This window comes from Echinops telfairi, unplaced genomic scaffold, assembly GCF_000313985.2.
Source record: "Echinops telfairi isolate 266 unplaced genomic scaffold, ASM31398v2 ScPeMD7_4225;HRSCAF=4972, whole genome shotgun sequence".
Lineage (NCBI taxonomy): Eukaryota > Metazoa > Chordata > Mammalia > Afrosoricida > Tenrecidae > Echinops > Echinops telfairi.
In genome coordinates, this window is record NW_022108124.1 from 15,383,890 (window position 1) to 15,402,496 (window position 18,607).

General features: G+C 51.1%; 1 protein-coding gene across 1 annotated transcript in view; it reads right to left on the reverse strand.

The window, feature by feature from the left end:
• Positions 1-4,405: 4,405 nt before the first annotated feature.
• The window catches only part of ULK4 (unc-51 like kinase 4), a 606,607-nt gene continuing 592,405 nt past the window's right edge, over positions 4,406-18,607 (reverse strand). Inside the window, exons 36-37 of the mRNA XM_030886939.2 lie at positions 9,087-9,172; positions 4,406-4,585 (exon numbers count right to left, since the gene is read on the reverse strand). Of these exons, the coding sequence (XP_030742799.2) occupies positions 4,507-4,585; positions 9,087-9,172 (165 nt within the window). The 3' untranslated portion in view covers positions 4,406-4,506. The remainder of the gene's footprint in view (positions 4,586-9,086; positions 9,173-18,607) is intronic.

Genomic DNA, 18,607 nt, shown 5'->3' on the forward strand with positions numbered 1-18,607 from the left:
CTCACTGATTCATGGCGGGGGGCACCAATGCTGCCCATGTCTAAAGTTACCTGTAATGAGAAACACTGAGCCGTGAGGAATCATTCCCAATTCCAACAAGTGATAGAGGAGGGAGGGCACCGCTCAAATACAGTGCTACGTGTCTGGCCAGGAGGGCCTTCCAGCATGACTCCATTTTACCCGTTAGAAGACAGCTGTGGGTCTGCATGCCGGACCACCAGTGAGCTGAAGAAAAGTGCTGTGTTGGAGCAGATGTACACATGAGACTGATCCGGTCGTTTCAATCCTTGATGGAGGGAGGGTTGGGGACAAATAGGGTCTTGTTTGGATTACTCTAATAAAAACCATCTGAATTGTGCTGTTGGCTTGGGAAAGCCCAGCGTGGAGTTGAGGGAGTGCAGTGCTTTGTCGCATCTATTAGGCAACAGCCTTTCTTTGCTTAGAGCAGATTGGCAACTTAAATGCAAGTGAGAGTAGTAGGAGGGGCTGCTGAGAAAGCAATGATTTTCCTTTGATCCCTCAGCATCCTATGTGGCACCCCCACCGCCACCCCCCCTGGAGCCACGCCCCTCCCACACGGGGGAGTGACAGTCCTCAGAGAGGGCCAGCCTAGCCCCCGGGCTGGGGCTGTATGCATTACCAGGGGGTGTGGTGGCATGAAACACTGAAGTTACATGCTGGAGGGAAGAATGCAGGTCGTTTCAGAGCGGTGGTTCTTACTCCTCTTCTGAAGGGTGCAGTGATGTGCCTAAGGTACTTCACGAACCTTGGCCCATGGTCCTGGAGAGGTCCAACTTGAGGGTTACTGGAGTAGCTGGAAGAAGGGCAGGAACAAGAACTCAAGGCTGTGCTGCCGCACGGCCCTGTACTGACTGAAAGTCCAAGTAGTACGTTCCACTGTGTGCACATGGGGTACTTACCGGGGGACCCATGATGGAAAACACCGCGACAGAATTCACGTAAGATTTCTTTTTCCTGCCTTGTTTTAACGCAATCACCAGTAATACAACTAATCAATAACACGGCACGTGATCTGTGCCCTGAAGATTGGGGTGCGTCGAAGGTGTATTGGTTTTATTAAGACTAGAAATGGAATGCAAAAAGTTGGAAATAAACAGTTCTTGTGTTCCAAGTTAATTTTCCTCTAAAATATTCCATATGTAAAAATTTAAAAGGCACAAGTTCATGATTTTAAGGTAGTATTATTTACATTGTAAAAAATGAGGCTCATTGAACATTCTGAGACATTTTTATAAAAATGATTTGCAATTCCAACATCGTGTCCCTCATATTACCTACACAAAAAATGGTATCCTGCCTCACACTTGGAGGGGCTTGAAATAAAGTTTGCGAATACATCACATTACATTTTATTTCAGTGGCTCCCACAGACTTTATGTAGCCCTTTGGTCTTTTCAAATTTAGACGCAATTGGGGCGTTTACAATGGCACAATATTCCTTACATCACTATTCACAACTTGTGACATCATGCTAATTAACGAGCCACAAAAAAACAACAAGGCCTTCTTACATAAGAATATCCAGCTTTAGCACCATACAAGAGGAACGGTCTAAAAATCAATCCAGTGTCAATTCTTTTTTTTACAACTTGCATGTAAGTAGCAAACGAGTGAAACTACTTTCCATAATGTATTGCATGGCTCTGATCCACCTCCCAGCCAGCTGTGTCCAGCACTGATGATGAGTACAGTATCACTAACTTGCAAGTATTGTTTCAGGGACCTGGGGTGGCCCTGGGGCTCTGATAAGGCACTCTCATGCTCTCTGACAGTTTTAAGTTGGTGGGGGCAGGGGTTTGGGCCCTTGAAAGCAGGGGCTGGCAAATGTCTGAACCAAGCTGGATGGCAGAAGTTAATAAACACTTGCTCTGAAGTATTGCTTCCAGATCTGGGGCCCTCTATCCCGAGAGGTCAGAGGGCAGTTTGTGCATCTCAATGCTTAATACATACAGGTATTTACGCAACACTTGCAAACAGTGATACAAGCAGCCGGCACTCGGGGACCAGTAGGTAAGTTGTACACCCATTTTAGTGGAGCACTTTGCAGCTGGAGGTGGGTGTGGGGGGCAGTGCCAGAAAGCTATGCTCTGATAAAATGTTCAAAACACCTTGAGCAAACCAGGCCAGGAGCAGAATTTGCAGCTGCTGCCATTTGGATTTTTTGAAGTGTATATAGGTGGGGGCAGAATAACAAGGGGGTGACCCTGTGCCCTTTGGGAAGGAGAGGGGCTAGCTATAGGGGACTGGGGGTGTCGCTTTCTGCTATCTTCTGATACTCGAGTCCTTTTATCATACTCATAGGTTGAACATTACTGATGCAACATATGTTAAGCAACCCAAGGGGTAATTTGTATCCCCTCTTGCCCACCACAGTCTCAACATCAAGCCCTAGATAAGAGGCCTGAGGTGGGGACTCATTGGCATGAAGTCGATGCCAACTCAGGATAGGGTAGGACTGCCCCTGGTAGGTTTCCCAGACTCACTGTACAGGAGTTCTAGGAGCGACTGGTGGCTTCGAACTGCTGACCTTGCGGATAGCAGCCCAATGTATAACCTCTACGCCACCAGGGCTCCTAAACAAAGTGGGGAGATGTAGCTCAGGAAAAGCTCTGTAATTCACAGACTATCTCCCTAGAGCCTCCTGTGGCTCACCTTGTGCATGCCACAAGGACCACACCATCTTGCTCTTTGCCTACCCTCTCCGCCCCACCTTACCCCCTCAGCCTCCAGACAGTTCTGAAGCCTTACCTTTGGTGCTTCCCCACCTCACGTTCCTTCCTGCGCCCCTACTTCAGTGCCTTTGCGGAGATCTTGTAAGTGGATTCTTTCCATGCTGTATTTTTGTGGCCGCCCGTGAGGAAGGGAGGAGCATTTTGCTCTCAGTGGAAGCAGGAACGACCCACTTTGGATGTCCATTACTCACCTCTGATGAAGGCCTAAACTGCCCAGCGCCCTGGGTCCGAGTTAGAAATGGCCGATGCCTCCCCTGCCTGAATCTTCACAGCACTGGAGGGAGGACTGTGGGAGCTAATGGGATAGATGTGAGAAGCTAGACGTGTGCTAAGAGCAGAAGACCATAGGCTGTTGCCATGTGCCCATGATGACTGTCGGCTGCCCTGTGGCCAGAATCACACCAAATGACCCTTCACGGATGGACGACATCTCTCCTAGGCTTCCAGTCAGAGGCAGGTCTTAAAGCGGGGCCTGTGGATTATGGCAGGAGAAAATGGAGGCCCCGGGTAGCTACTCACCTGGACCCTTCCAGAGGCCTGTGCTTCCCATGCACCTCCACCAATCAACCCACCATCCCTCCCTCCATGCAGGCATCCACCCACCTAGCCATCCATCCATCCATCCCAGGGGAAGCTCAGCTTCCAGAGCAAACAGCTGACTGTGTGGTGGGAGGACCAGGGGCTCCCAGGAGCCTGGGATCCTTGACAGGGGCCTTGGCCTCCTCCTGCCCAGCCAGCTGGCTCACTCACCCTTCTCTGGGTGCACTGGACGGGGCTTCTACACCCCACGTAGACTGCCTTCCCCTCCCAAGGAAAGCCCACACAAGGGTCTGAGGTTCGACACGTGGAACATTGGCACCCTTGGCTGGGCATCCTGGGCAGGGTGGCAGCCTGACTGGGCCATCATTCCCTTTTCCCTTTGCCTCTGCAGAGAAGCCTGTTTTCTATACAGGAGGCTGCTGCATGGACAGAACCCCACCTGGAGGGGGGTAGCGGGGAGGGGGGAGTACCCACAAAGCTAGTCTAGCCCTTTTATTCTGCAGATGAGGAAACAGCTGAGACCTAAGAGAGGCCCAGGGAGGGCCTCCAGTGGCTCCATCCCAGACAAGAGCCCGTCCCCTGCCTCCTACTTCCATAGCGCCTGCCGCCCAGCTCTACCTAGGGACGCCTGGGGCAAAGGTGTGAGGGAGCATGAGGATGGAGCTGGAGAGGTTCCAGGGGCAAGGGGGTACTTGATAGAAGTCGGGAGAGGTAGGCAAGCCTCCTCCACCCCCACTGCCCTGAGAAGCCAGCCATCCCTTTTAGGCAGATTCTTAAGGACCTGTGCCTTCCAGTTCTCCCCAGAATTCCTGGAATGAGTTTCTCCCCAAAGGAAAGGAGCATGCTGGGAACCTGGGAGGAAGTCAGGCTCCAGCTAGCTCCAGAGCCAGGGCACAGCAGCCAGGGGAGCATTCGTGCCCGATCCTGCCTCCCAGATCCTCCCCAGAGAGGCTCACACAGAAGCCAGATGGGCCCAGGAATGTGGCGCCTCGTCCTTGGAGGCCTGCGGGCCCACCCAGAGTGCCCCGACCTGGGCTTCCCAGGGGTACCCACCAGACCCAGGAAGGGCACTCTCAGGCCCAGGGGGAGCCAGAAGCACCTCAGCCGGAAGGTTCTGGGTCAGCAGACTTTATTAAGAGTCCAGAATACAGCCGAGGTTCGGAGCCAGCTTCACCAGTGCTGGGGGGTTACGGCTTGCAGGGTGAGTCTGTGCCTACTGCCTTCTCCCTTGGTGCCCCACGGCATGAAGGATTTCCAAGGCCAAGGAGGCGACTGCATGGTCGGCCGACTCTCTGAGAGAAAAACCAAAGGAGAAAGGGGCTTGTCAGTCATCTGGCGGGGTGGGAATGGGAAGCATCCTCTTGCAACACTGAAGCAGGAGACCCAGGATCCTGAGCCCGTAAGTGAGACTCACTACTACATCCCGGTCCCCAAGTGGGCCTCGATCTCCCAGTCCTGTCCACCACGCACTGTCTGAACCTCCTCGGGGAGGAGGCCCTTGACTGTCAGGGCACATCAGACCACGGGTAGCCAGAGCCCAGCTCCTGCCTGGAGCTGCCCTGTGGGTGCTGGGCTCTCTCAGGCAGGAACCGTCTCCACCAGGGCTTATCCTTCGAGGTGTGCATGTGTACCTCGGAGCTTCAAGGAGACACTGGCGGCGGGCAGATGGTTTGAAACCATGGTCAGTATGTGCCCTAACAGTGGTGAGGAGTCATTCTGGGGTGTCTGCTCACCCAAGCCTGGGAGATTCAAGTACTCCCAGAGGTGCCTTGGGGAAAAGGCTTGTCATCCATCGGCTGTGGAAAAATCAGTCACCGATTGGAACGAGCCAGTGAGTGACAACAGTTGTATGAGACCACTGTGGTACGAAGTCCAGAGAAAGTTTTCACACACAAAGGAACAATGATGGCCACAGAGGCAGAGGGGGAGCACAAGTTACTGGCTCTAAGGTCAAAATTCCGACTCATGCTCATAGCCACCGGACAGGGCAGGGTAGAACTGTCCTTGTGGGTGTCCAAAGCTGAAACTCTTTACAGGAGTAGAAAGCCTCTGTCTTTCTCCCTCTGAGGGGTTGGTGGCTTTGAACTGCCAACCTTGTGGTTACTAACCCAATACATAACCTACTCTGCCACTAGGGCACCTGGCTGTAGAGTGGACACAGGTTCACTTGGGTGAAGGGGAAGGCAACCTACAATAAGAGGGAGGTGGGCAGAAAGGATGGAGCTGGGAAGGCCCTGGGGAGAGTCTGGGAGTGATGCTCAATCCTGTCATATCCACAGCCCCGCAATAGCCGTGATCTACGAGAAGCTGTTTGGATAGGCACCCAGGCTGGACAGGTGTGGGCGGGAAAGTGGGGCAACACCTGTGCATATGGATCGAGTGGAAAGATGTTATGTGTACACATTGAGGGAATGAGCCACTGGCCTAAGGGCCAGGATCATAGTCTCAGCGGACAGATGCCACCACCGATTGGCGTCCCATCATCCACAGAGACAATGCTGTGCATCTTCCTCCTGAGAGCAGTGGCTGGATTTCCAAGTCTGTGAGCAGCCATCTAAGTGGCACTGCTGGTCTCTTCCCCGTCTGGAGGGAAGAAGAGTGAATGAAATGGGAAGACACAGGAACCCATGCGTCCCGGTGGTGGGTTCGTGGGCACATTCACATCAGGCTCCACAGCCTTGAGACCAGGAGAGCAGGCTGATGCCCGGTCACCACACCCAACTGCTCGGAAAGGAATCAAATCAAGTAGGAGAAAATAGGGAACCAAACTCAAAAGTATAAAACAGACCAGGCTTAAGGTGGAACCCCCGAGGCCCCAAGACTCTGGCCCTTGCTCACCCTTTGGGTCTGGACACGAACTCGCCCGCTGGAGAACAAGGGAGCAATGACCCACACACGGAGTTCCCCGAAGGGTTTGGAAAAGAGGGGGAACGGAGACAGGAAACAAACACAGGGGAGTAACGGGGATACGCGATGTCACGTGGTGGGCACTGCTCTCCGCGAGGAAACAAAGGAGGCATGCACTGCTGAGTGGAAAACTGACCTGCTTTGTAAACCTTCGCCCAATTCACACTCAAAAGAAAACGAAAGACAACAAATGAAAATGAGCCACTGCAAACTTGGGAGCACAGGTCTACGCTGAGCCCGCAGGAGCGTGCCAGGAGCTACTGTTGACCCCATGGGCCACTGGTTGGTGGGTTCGCTGCACCAAAGATGGACATGCAGCGAGCAGCGCCCCTTGAAGCATAAAATTAGCTTGTGACACTCTCACTGTCAACTACAAAGACATAGACTTGCTGCCAAATAACTGGGGGCAGGGGTGGGGGGATGCTACATAACAGACTGGATTGTGGCCAAAGATGGTGGTGTGCATTCCTGTCTGCTCATCAAAGGTTCTGCTTGATCTCGCTGAGTCCAGGCTCATCTGGGGGGTCAGGCTGCCTTGTCCCGCCCACCAGGGCCATCCCAGGGGACATGGTAACCAAGAACACTCCTGTCCATCTGTTCTGGCTGGGTCATCTGAACAAAGCCTGAAGGCGACACCAGGCGTGGCAAGCTCTCCACCCAACCCTAGTTCTGCCTGGTGTGGGTGCCGTAGCAGCGTCTGGGGTGGGTGCAGGAGAGACCGCCTGCCTCATGAGACACTGGGCTTTCTTCTTTTACACATTGGGTTCAGCCCAGCCTTAGGGATGTACTAGCTTTGGCCTAACAGGCAAACTGGGGCCCCTGCTTGATGTGGAGCCAGAGGGCCCTTCTACTAAAGTTTTCTTGGCTGCTCTCCCTACACACCCCCTTCAGCACAGATCTGCTCAGGTTATTTGGGCAAGGCCAGAGATTCCTGAGGATGGATGCTACGTGCTGTTTGGAAGCCTTACACCGTGAGTAGCGCCCAAGGGTGAGGAAGGGGCCTTCTAAATAGACTCAATTGTAAGAAGACAAACAGTTCATTTGAACCATGGCCAGAGGGCTTGAGTAGGTATCCCTCCGGGTGGACAGCCAGTGGGCACATAAAAAGCCGTCCATACTGTTACATTAGGGAGGAGGGGAATACAGGGAGAAGCCCCTTCATCCTCCCCAGGATAAGGACCATCCGAGACAACACAAGACACATGAACAAGAGCAGCGCTGCTGGTGGGAACCTGCAGGGACGCAGCCGCTGGAGGAGAGTCTGGCAGTTGTTCAAGACGACGATCAAGGGACGACCATGTGACCCAGCCAGGCCACGTCAAAGGACTCCGACAGATAGGTGCACACGACTGCTCATGGTGGCGGCAGTCACAGTGATGTCCACCAATAGCTGAAGGGATGAACAATGGGGTGGTATATCCATCCAATGCAATATTACTCTGCCCGGAAGTCCTCCTACAGGCTAGGACCCGGACGGACCTCGAAATCATTATACAAAGAGGAGTCGGTCAGATACAAAAGGACACACATCTCCCAAATAAAAACAACAAAGCCAAACCCACTGCCATCGAGTGACCCATGCCGAATCACGGTGACCCTGTAGGGCAGGGGAGAACTGCCCATGTGTTTCCGGGCCGTAACTCTTTACAGGAGTAGAACGCCTCCTCTTTCTCCCACAAAGGGGCTGGAGGGTCTTGAACTGCTGACCTCCAAGTCAGCAGCCCCACGCATCACCCTATGCATGGAGCCAGAGTCTAAGAATTCACCAAAATGATAAAGTGGACTAGAGGTGGGTCACCAGGGGCTAAGGGGCAAGAGGGTGGCGATTGTGGCTCAAAGTGCACAGAGGTATTGTTTGGGGTGATGAGCAAATGTTGGAATCAACAGGAATGGCAGCTGTACAACACTGTGTACGTGATCAATACCCCTGACCCCCCACACTGAACAAGGGCAAAGATGCTAGTTTTGTGTGTGTGTATGCCCCCAAACATATATTTATATATCTGGCAAACAGACTATGCCCCTTATTCTCACTAGTTAATTCCAATGTCACATTTGTGCAGTCAGAATATTAATCAAACACTAATAAAAAATACATAATATATAATGTACACACATATATGCGTATGTGTTATCCCCACACACATAGCTTGTTTTAGGTTTGAAAACGGAAGGTACCAAGAAACACTGCCATCTCTCTGTGTCTTATACACCCAGGGAAACTCAATCCACGAGGAAGTGGGCCTTCTCCTGGGGCCCAGGGAACACCTGGGCGCAGGAAGGTAGATTGGGAGGGGTCTCTGTGGCAGTGATTGCCTAGAAGGAGGTGGGCTTTAAGAGTGAAAATGTTGGGGAGGAGGAGGGAAGAAGGGAATAGGCGAGACCCTGTGTGGCAGTTATACCTTTTCCGGTCAATTTGAGAAAGGGGTGGGGTCTAGCCTGTCAATCAAGTTGCAGCTTGATGACCTCATTTGGAGGCACCAAGGAGATATATAGCTCACTGGAGGCCAGACGTACACTCTGTCTGCTACACATTCCTGTTGACAAGCCACATGGAGCTACGCTGATGGAACCAGAGCCCTGGAGCTGGAGGAACCACGTGGTGACCCATGCCAGCCTGAGATGCTTCCACCGCCACTGAATCCACAAGACCTTCCACCCACTGGCCTGTGATCGTCCTGCACTCAGTGTCATTGCATGCGTTGCATGAGTCGAAAGAGGAATTTATAGACTGGTATTGGACAGATGGGCTAACAAGGACTGATGGACTTGAATCTGGACTGGGCCGGGATGTTGTCTTAATAAACGATTACTCTTTATAGAAAGCTCCTCCTTGTACACATGTGAGTCTCCCTGGATTTGTTTCTCTAGTCGACCCGCACTTACGTGGCTGCTGTGCCCAGCTGCTCCAGGGCCCGCAGGAGCCCGCCTGCATGCTTGAGGCTCTCTAGGAGCTTGTCGTTAGAAGTGACCTGCAAGGGAGAGAGGAAAAGGTGGTCAGCCGGCCCTCTCTGGTCATGGCTGTTGTGTCTCAGGCCCATGTGTGCTGTGGCTGCCTGAGGCAGGTTCTTTGACGGCAGCCCCCAGGGCCCAACCCTCAAGACACTGTGGACTGTGGGGCTAAAATGAGGCTGGTGGCCCTCAGAAGGGGACACGAGGTAGCCCTGTGAAGCTGGGTCGCTCAGGAGCATCTGTCCCAGAACCCTAGACTGTCGTGGTCAAGCAAAACGATATTGATAGTGAGTGCCAGGGCCCTGTGGGTCAGGCTCATCATTGGAAACCTGGGGCTCTGAGTGACCAAGTTCAGCCATCTCTCCCGGGTGGGCAGAAAGACTCAGCTGTGGGTGTCTGGGGAAAATCGGGGGAACCTGGAGATGGTGCAGAGACAACAAAACCAGGGCACTCGTTCTTCCTGGGCCCCCGGGAAGCTTGCCCATGTTAATCCCTGCAGTCCTGAGAGCAGCAAGGGTGAAGCGAGGCCATCGCTGACTCTTGGGCGCTGATTTTCAGAACTTGGACTCCCGCGGCTGGGAGGATCTGGGCAGAGTATTGGCCCGAGTGAGGCTTTCGGAGGGCCCCAAACAAATCCATGCCTTGCGGGTGGAGAAGTGAAGCCTGAGGAAGGAACCTTTGATTCTGATGGCCCCGTTGAGCCTTGTGGAGAACAAATGGTTCGGTGCTCAGCTGTTAGCCCAAAGGGTGGCTGTTTGAACACCCCCCACCCCCCACCGGGCTCCTTGCTGGAAAGATCTGGCAATCTTCCCACATCAAGGTCACAGCCAAGGAAACCCTCTGGGGCAGTTCTCAGTGGGATCTCCCAGGTGTTAAAATCAACTTCAAGGCACCCAACAACAAAGACCCAAACCCACGGTGCCCGAGTTGATTCCCACTCCCATCGGCCCTCCAGGACATGCCGTCCGCTTCCCATTCGACAATTGTACAAATGCGGTGCCAGTCCCCTCAACAGGCCATCACTCACCCCACTTCTTCCCCAGGTTCCTCCTCTTTTCCTGACCCTCTGACCTCGTCTCTGGGTAAAGGCTGACCTTTGGATCTCCAGTGGCTGATGGTTCCTGGTGTCGAGTTCAATTCGAGGGGCCGGAATCTGGCTTGCCCATCATGTGGAGAGTTTCCCCCTAGCTTGTTCTCCCTCTTTATCCAGGGCCTTCTGGGTGATCCCTTGCGGTCCTTTAGCCCATGAGGGGCGCTGCTGTGTGGTGGCTACACCCTGGGCCGCGACCAGCAAGGCCAGCAGTTGGAAACCACCATGGCTCTGGGGGAGAAAGCCGGGGCTTTCGACTCGCAAACAGCCAACAGTCCCCGGACTCACAAGGTCAGTGTCGCTCTGTCCCAGGTGCTCGCTAGGAGTCAGCCCAACTCCAAGGCACTAAGGTTGATTTGGACACATGGTTTCCATGGTCCTTAAAATTTCCATCACTCTTTTTGTCTGTGCACAGGGAGAAGCCAAGGGTGACGCCTTGGGTGGACGCTCAAGTGCTTTAACGACAACATCCTGACAGGGGCCAACAGCCTCCCCTTTCTCCTGCAAAGATGGGTTTGAGCCATGACCTGGCTCTCAGGAGCCAACGCTCACCCCCGGCACCCGCAGGAAGCCTTACCTAACCACAGCACCAACCACTGGGCCCCTGTGTGTCTGATCTTATTGTTGTGGCCTCCCTGTCACTCCAACTCACCAAGGGGTTGGCTCTAAGTTGCTGTTGACTTTGCAAAGCGCCCCGACGTCCTTTCCTCCAGGGACTGGTGTGGGATACAGAAAGATTTCTCCCACGTTGTCTCCCCCACATACATGCCACACCTAGCTGCTTGCTGCACATGGCAAACAACTGTCCACGTGGAGGTCAGTGAAAGCAGGTCAGAGGTTATTCTCTCTAAGGGTTGTCAGTCATCTAGAGCAATCAGTCTGTTTAGTCTGTCCCACCCTAAGTAGGGCCCACTCCCTTCTGAGAAGGGCAGTAGATTGTTTCCCTGAAGGAGAGCCCAGGGAGGTCAAGCAAGGGTGACCAAGGTTAGGTAGCCATCCTGAGTCTAGGGTCCGCCCATCTTGTCACGTGTACCCTAGCCCCTCCCCTTCCTATTAGATGTACGCCCCTAGCTCATCCACTTCCTGTCATGCTTATGCCCCCTACTGTATGGCCCCTTCCTGTTGCATATGCGGTCATCTGGGCTGAGGTGAGCAAGCTACCATGAAATGTGTCTGACTCCTTTATTTTACCTTCTCTTCTCTCTCTCTTATTCTCTATGACTTTACCATAATCTTTATATATCATAACTGTACGATCGTGTCTACCGGACTTGTGATAGTGTGAGGGGCTGGTTTCCCCCACAGGCTGGTGCCTCCAGATAATACTCCCACCGCAGCCAGGGCCAAGGCCAAGGCCCCGCAGCCCCACAGCTAAAGAGCATGCTGGCTGGTGTTCAGGACAGATGTGTTCACTCTGGCAGCCCATGGCCTCGTCCAGATTTTTCACCAGCACCGTCCCGCCGCATTTTTAAGGGGCAGCTGGAGCAGTTCAAGGGGGCCTTCCCTCGACCCTCCCACCAAGCCGGCATTCTGTCAGCATTCTGTCAGCCTCTACTGACCCCCGCTGTTCAAGTGCCTTGTGTCTCTCCGCTAGAGTATAGCGGCCAAGGTTAGATCGCCGTCTCTAGTTCTCGGGTGCGGAGGCTGAATGTTTCTTAACCATCGCTGGGGGTGAGGAGGACAGGAAGTGAGTCAAATGTCCCCGTGGACTCTGGATGACAAGCAGCGGGTGAGCTCGCACGTCCAGCGAGATCGTGTCCCACTCGGGAGCGTGCCAGGGAGCAGCTGCCAGCTCCCCCGCTTCAGGTGAGATTTCTGCAAAGATTTGCATGTTATTAGAGCTGTCTGCAAATCGGTTCTGAAATGACACCCAACCGGAGGAGCTCACAAGACCGCGCCCAGGAAAAGTCAGCTGTGATTCCCACCTAGCTGTTCTCCGAACTGGTCCTCAGACAGCTCAGCTGAACAACGCCCAGACTCCCTGACCCCCAAGGGCCCGGCAGTGCAGTCTTGTGCAGAGGCGGCGTGTCTCAAGAAAATCCCCCCATGACTCACAAAGCAATAGGAGAAAACTGTATTCACTTACCAGCCTGGCTGAAAGGTGCAAATGGGAAAAGGGAGGGAGACTTGCGCCGTCCAAGGAGGAGACGCATGATGTGCAGCCGCCCTCCATGAAGGCGTAAAGAACGGCAAAATAATTCATTGGAGGAAGGAAAAAAAAAAGGAAAAGAAAAAACCACCTGGCAATGTGGCCACTGGACTGAACGCTGATGAGCAACATCAACTGCCGTCCTGTCCAGAAAGATGAGCCAATTAGAAAAGGGGGGGGGGGTAAATAGTCTCCTTCAGAAGCTGCACCCTCTCTCTTCCTCTGGACGCAATGATGCAACGTGGCCGGAGGCTAAAAAAGCAACAGCAGCAGGTGGGCTGGAAAGGGCACCCGGTTCAAGGGTCAAGGAACCAATGTGGTGCCCACTCTTTCCCACAGCTCATGCTCAATAAGCCTCCCAGAGGTGAACCCGGTGGGGCAGAGAGAGCTTCCAGGGAGCCTGACACCAGGAGTGGCAAAGCAATGACCTGAACTGCGACAAGAAGAAATGCCCAGGTTCCTCCCTGTCCCTGCGCCCGGGGCTCTGGCTCCCCAGGTGCAGGCAGTGAGGGTAATGGAGGTAGCGGGAGCCCCGGGAGCCTGTGGTCACAACTCTCTTCTTTCCATCTCTTCTCCCACCATTTGCTCTGATATAGCACAGTCATGGAAGCGGGCAGTTCCTGGCCACAGGCTAGCACTGGGGAGTCCCAGACCACCACCAGTCACTCTATGGCCACGTGGTTGTACTGCGGTGGCTTGTGGGTTGCTATGTCACAGCGTGTCAAATTCCAGCTCTCTCTTCATCACATTTCTTTCCACTGACTTCTTTTAGTTCCCTGGTCAACGTCACCCATGGTCGGGTCTCAGTGGAGCTTCCGGACTCAGACAAGACTGGAAGAAAGAAGCGGACCCCTTCAGAAAACTGTCCGAATAACAAGAGGCAGTCATTCGAACAGAACAAGGGACTGTTGAACGGTTTGAAGTCGGGGAAAGAGTGCATCGGGGTCCTGTGCTTCCTCCGTCCGTGTGCCCTGACGCTGCGCTCCATGAAGACAGCGCGGCACCGGACTGGCGGAGCTCTCACTAACAACCTGTGCTCCGCACATACTACTCGGCTTGGGGAAAGTGAAGAAGATAGAAGCACTTATGGATGAAGATCAAGGGCAACAAGCTGACATATTCGTTTCGTGACATCGAGGTTGACAATAAAATAGAGGGTGAGTTTTACTTATTGGGATCAGTCCCAGAAATTGCGACATTGACTGTTTTGATAAGGTGGAAAAAGAAATCAAATGGTTAAACTGAACAAGAAGAAGGAAGAGAGAAGGGACTACAACCCTCGGAAGATGACAAATGTGAGGAGGTGGAAATTGTCAAGGACTGCATTGTACTGGATCCAACAACCAACACTCATGGGAGCAGCCGTCACAACATCCAGTGAAGTGTCGCGTGGGGGGAGTGTGCTGCAATCCACCTTTGTAAAGGGCTAGAGAGCAGACCTGTCACTCTCGCCCTGGGGCTCGCCTGTCCTAAGCCAGGATCGCTTCTGTTGCCTCACAGGCAGGCGAAAGAAAGCCGGACAATGACTAAGAAAGATGCCTCCGAACGAGGCATCCAGATCCCAGACTGACCCCTGAGTGATGAAGACCGCATCTTCATCAGAAGAGCAGCCGGTGCCCATGGACTGCCCGGAGATCGGGCAAACTGGTCTCGGGAGACAGACAGCTGGGACGCTCCTGAGAAAGGAGGATGGCAAGGCTCTGTCTCATGTATCAAAAGGAGGTCGACTCCCTGAAGAACAACATCAGTGAAAAAGAGGAAGACCCACCATGACAGGGATTGTCACAGGAGCTGCCACCATGGGCACCGACACAAGAGCTGGGAGGACAACACAGGACCCAACCGTGTATTGTCCACAGGGTCCCCATTGAGCCGCAGCTGACTCAATAGCACCCCAACAAAACAACAACCTGAGTCTGTAAGACTTGCTGACGTACTATATGTATGCATGTATATAGTGTATCTGAAGATACACACACATACAAAATAATTGGTTACTGAGTACATATAATCATGTAAACTGGTCTTTATCATACCCCAATTTATTGAGGGGCGATATATTATGAGTTGATTCTGACTCATAGGGCAGAGTAGAACTGTCTCATAAAGTTCCCAGGGTTAATTCAAGGGTACTTAAACAAAAAGTACTACAAATCTAGAGAAAAGCTTGGGAAAACAACTGTAGACGACTGTCTATGAGTTCCTGGTATCACTCCAAACCGTGCACTCATGGACTTGATCCCCAAGAGTGTGCCACCCATCTGGAGAAGGGTGCTAACAGATACACCTGGATCCAGGTCCCAGACTGACCCCTGAGTGATGCACGCATGGCATAAATCCAAATAGCCACGCAACACTTTGAAATAAACCTGCCAGTTGAAACCTTCTGTCTGCATCTGAGGCCCTTAATGCAATAAATGATACTAAGTATGCTGAGGTTAAAATTCAGAATTACTTGATATACAAAGAACCATCAACATTTCAACTCACTTCAGAAAAAGAAAACTGAACCCAAGGCAAATAAGATGGCATATGCATAGGCGTTACAGACGGATGACAAAGGCTTTAAGGTAACAGTAAAACCCGGTCAAGCTTGGTGAAGCAGAAGGACACAGGGAGAGAGGAAGACCCTGGACGCGACAGATTGACACCGTGGCTGCAACAAGGGGCTCCCTTCCGAGGGAGGTACAGGCCAGGCCAGTGTTTCCTGTTGCCACCCACAGGGCTACTGTGAATCAGAACTGACTCAATGGGCCTCACAGCAACATGCCTCACTAATACGATGAAGGCAGATATTAAAATAACATGTATCAGTCATAAAATGTAAGCTATAAATCAAGACGCAATGGAAAATTTGGAATTAAACATTTAATAGCAAATGTTAAAAACCCTCAATCGATGGGACTCAACGGTCGGGCGGCGGTGCTAGAGGACAGTGGGTGAAGCTGAAGACAGGGCAACAGAAATTATTCTCTGGACAAGAGCCCGCGCTACATTGAAAGGAAATGACTGGAGCCGCAGGGGCCTGGGGCAGGTGAGGCCCAAAGGTTTGTACCCATGGGATGGGCTTCCAGAAAGCCCCAACTGAACAAGCGGATGAAAAAGCATTTTGATGACACTGTGGCTGAAACGATCTCAAGTGTGATGGGAGACATAAACCTGAAGACTCAAAAGCTGACCACATGGCAAGCAAGATAAAAATAAGTTCGCATTCAAGCACATCACACTGAAGACAGAGGCAAAATGGTACCTTACTTATAAGGGATACCGATCTGAATGAGCTTGGATTTTCCCTCAGAAACCACCAGCCAAAGGAGAGTAAGACAGTGCTTCTGAAAGCCCTAAAAGAAACGACTAAACCAGCATTAAATAGCCAACACAGACATCGCTCGAGAGTGAGGATGAAATAAAGAAGTTTTCTCAATGAAGGAAAACTAAGAGAAAATGACTAGCTAAGGTTAGTTTTTCAGAGAAAAATCGAATGCTACCAGAAGGAAACTTGGGGCACTGGAGACGAAAGGAAGAGCAGCAGAAATGCTACCTAGAGGAACGATACAGCCATGCTTTGAGTTCTTCAAAACAGATTCGACAGCCATGGAGCCAGTGCTGACTCACAGCAACGCCCTGGGTCTTTCCAAGACTGTAACGCTTCTGGGTGTAGAAAGCTGTCTGCCAGCAGCTCCCTGATTGACAACAGAAAATACAAATATATCGTTTTGTCTGATTGATTCTTCCAGTGACTGAGATGGAACATGTAAGGGAACTGGTGCAGAAAGAGAAGAGGGCAGTGGATTCTGTGAGGTGGCACAGTTTCTACATTCTAATGGAAGTGCCAATTATTGATCCTAGAAATCCCTAAAACCATCTTGACAAAAGAGATTATTGAAAAACAATGGATTAAATGTAATACTAAAACTTGTTCAAATGACTTCAAACATGGCAGGAAAGGGAAAAGAGCAAATAAAAATAGAATGAAAAAAAGAAAGAATTTCAAAAGTAGACAGAATCCTAGTAGTATCAGTCCATGTAAATGATTTAAACAAGTAAAAGACAGCTTGTTTGAGTGATTTTAGAAATGATGATCAAAACACGAGCTAGCACTGTCCTGTCTACGGAATTCCCAATTCTGGCGAGCGATTGAACGTGAAAGAATGAAAATGACTATGCAAACGAAAGTCCAAAGGAAGCCAGAGTGGCTCTATTCCTGCCAGGCAGAGCAGACTTTAAAGCAAAGAGGGTTCCCAGGAATATAGAGGAGCAAAGCATTTTCATAAAAGGGTTAGGGATCAAGGAGCTACCACACTGAACGTGGACGCACAACGCCAGAGGCTCAAAGACATAAAGCAGAACTGATACAAGTGGAAGGAAAAAATGAAAAAAATTACAACTCTAGTTGGAGACTTCCAGAGATCTCCATATTACAGAGAATAAAAAATCAGCAAGGACTTAAGAACGGAGCACCACTATCAGTCACGTGGTCTCACTGACCTTAAGTGAAATGCAACTCATCAACAGCAGAACACACACACACACACACACACACACACACACACACTTCCCCACAATGTTCATGGACCATTCATCAACATATATGACATTCAGAATTAAACAAATCTTAAAAAAAAAAATCATTGTATTGGGGCCTCTAATATAGCTCTTTTTTAAAAAAAAACACATTTTATTAGGGGCTCATACAACTGTTATCTCAATCCATACACACATCAATTGTGTAAAGTGCATTTGGACATCATTCTCAAAACATTTTCTCTCCACTTAAACCCCCGACATTAGGTCCTCATTTTTCCCCTCCCTCCCCAAGCGTATTTGTACACAGGTTGCCATGATTATTTTCCAAACATTTTCTTTCTACTTGGGCCCTTGGTATTGGCTCTTCTTTTTTTCCCTCCCTCCCCCATCCTCTCACTCCCAATCACCCTTGTTGTGGGGGGAGGTCAGATGCTTACAGACATCCTCCCTGAAGATAGTCAGTCACCAGACTACAGTAGGCCCCCTCCCTGCTGTTAAGGACAACGGACAGGCCTGCAGTCATTGATTTGGTTCCTGTAGGTGGGGTTTACACCCTACTGATATTGGTTCCTACGAGATCCAGAAAACAGGTCAAACACAAGCTCAGTGACATCAAGTTAAGCTGCCATCCTGTCACATGTATACCCCCAATCCCTCCTCTTCCTATCGCGTGTATATTCCTAGATTGTCTCCCTCTCATTGCTGCATAACCTATAGTGCAACCCCTTCCTGTGACGTATGTCTTTACCTGTAATTAGTGGGCTTGAACGGCCCCAAAGGTATACAGTCCTGGGTTAGCAATAGAGAGCTCTCCCTCTCTCGGTGCATCCCTTGACCTCTCCTCAGCTCCCTCTCCTCCCGTTCCCTTTCCCCTTGTCCTCCTTCCCTTCCCCCTCTCTCCACGTGGACCACCAAGTGAGGCTGAGGTGAGCATTGCTACCATGAAATGTGTCTGACTCCATTATTTCAATATCTCTTCTACCTCGCATGCTCTCGATGACTTCAATATAATATGTATATATCTCAACCGTACAATTGTGCTTACTGAACCCGTGACTTAGTGGTGGGGGGCTGGCCACCCACCTCAAACTACACCGTGTTAACTATAAATTATTATTTTCATATCTGACACTGTCCACTGTCTCTTTTCACCCATGTTTCTGTTGCTTGTCACCCTGGAGTGGGGATGTTATATGTCAATCATTGTGATTTCTTCTCCCTTTCTCCCCTCATCCTTCCCCTGTGCTCATGGTATCGCTCGCTACTCCTATGTATTGCTCCTGAGGGGGTTTTCTATCCTGGATTCTGTGTGTCGAGAGCTCTTTTAAAATTTTTAAATAAATCATTTTATTGGGGGCTCTGACAGCTCTTCTAACAGTCTATAATATCAACCGTATCAAGCACATCAACATTTCCAAAGCATTTTCTTTCTACTTGAGTCCTGGTATCAGCTCCTCTTTCCCCCCCAACCCTCATGAACAAACCCTTGATAATTTATAAACTATTTTTATTTTCATATTTTAAACCGTCCACTGTCTGCCTTCACCCATGTTTCTGTTGTTCATCCCCCTGGATGGGGGGTGCGGGGTTTGCATGCCAATCATTGTGATCGATTCTCAAGAACTCTCATCTGTGCCAGGATAAATGCTCTGGTCTAGCTGGATTTGTAAAGTAGAACTGGGGTCATCG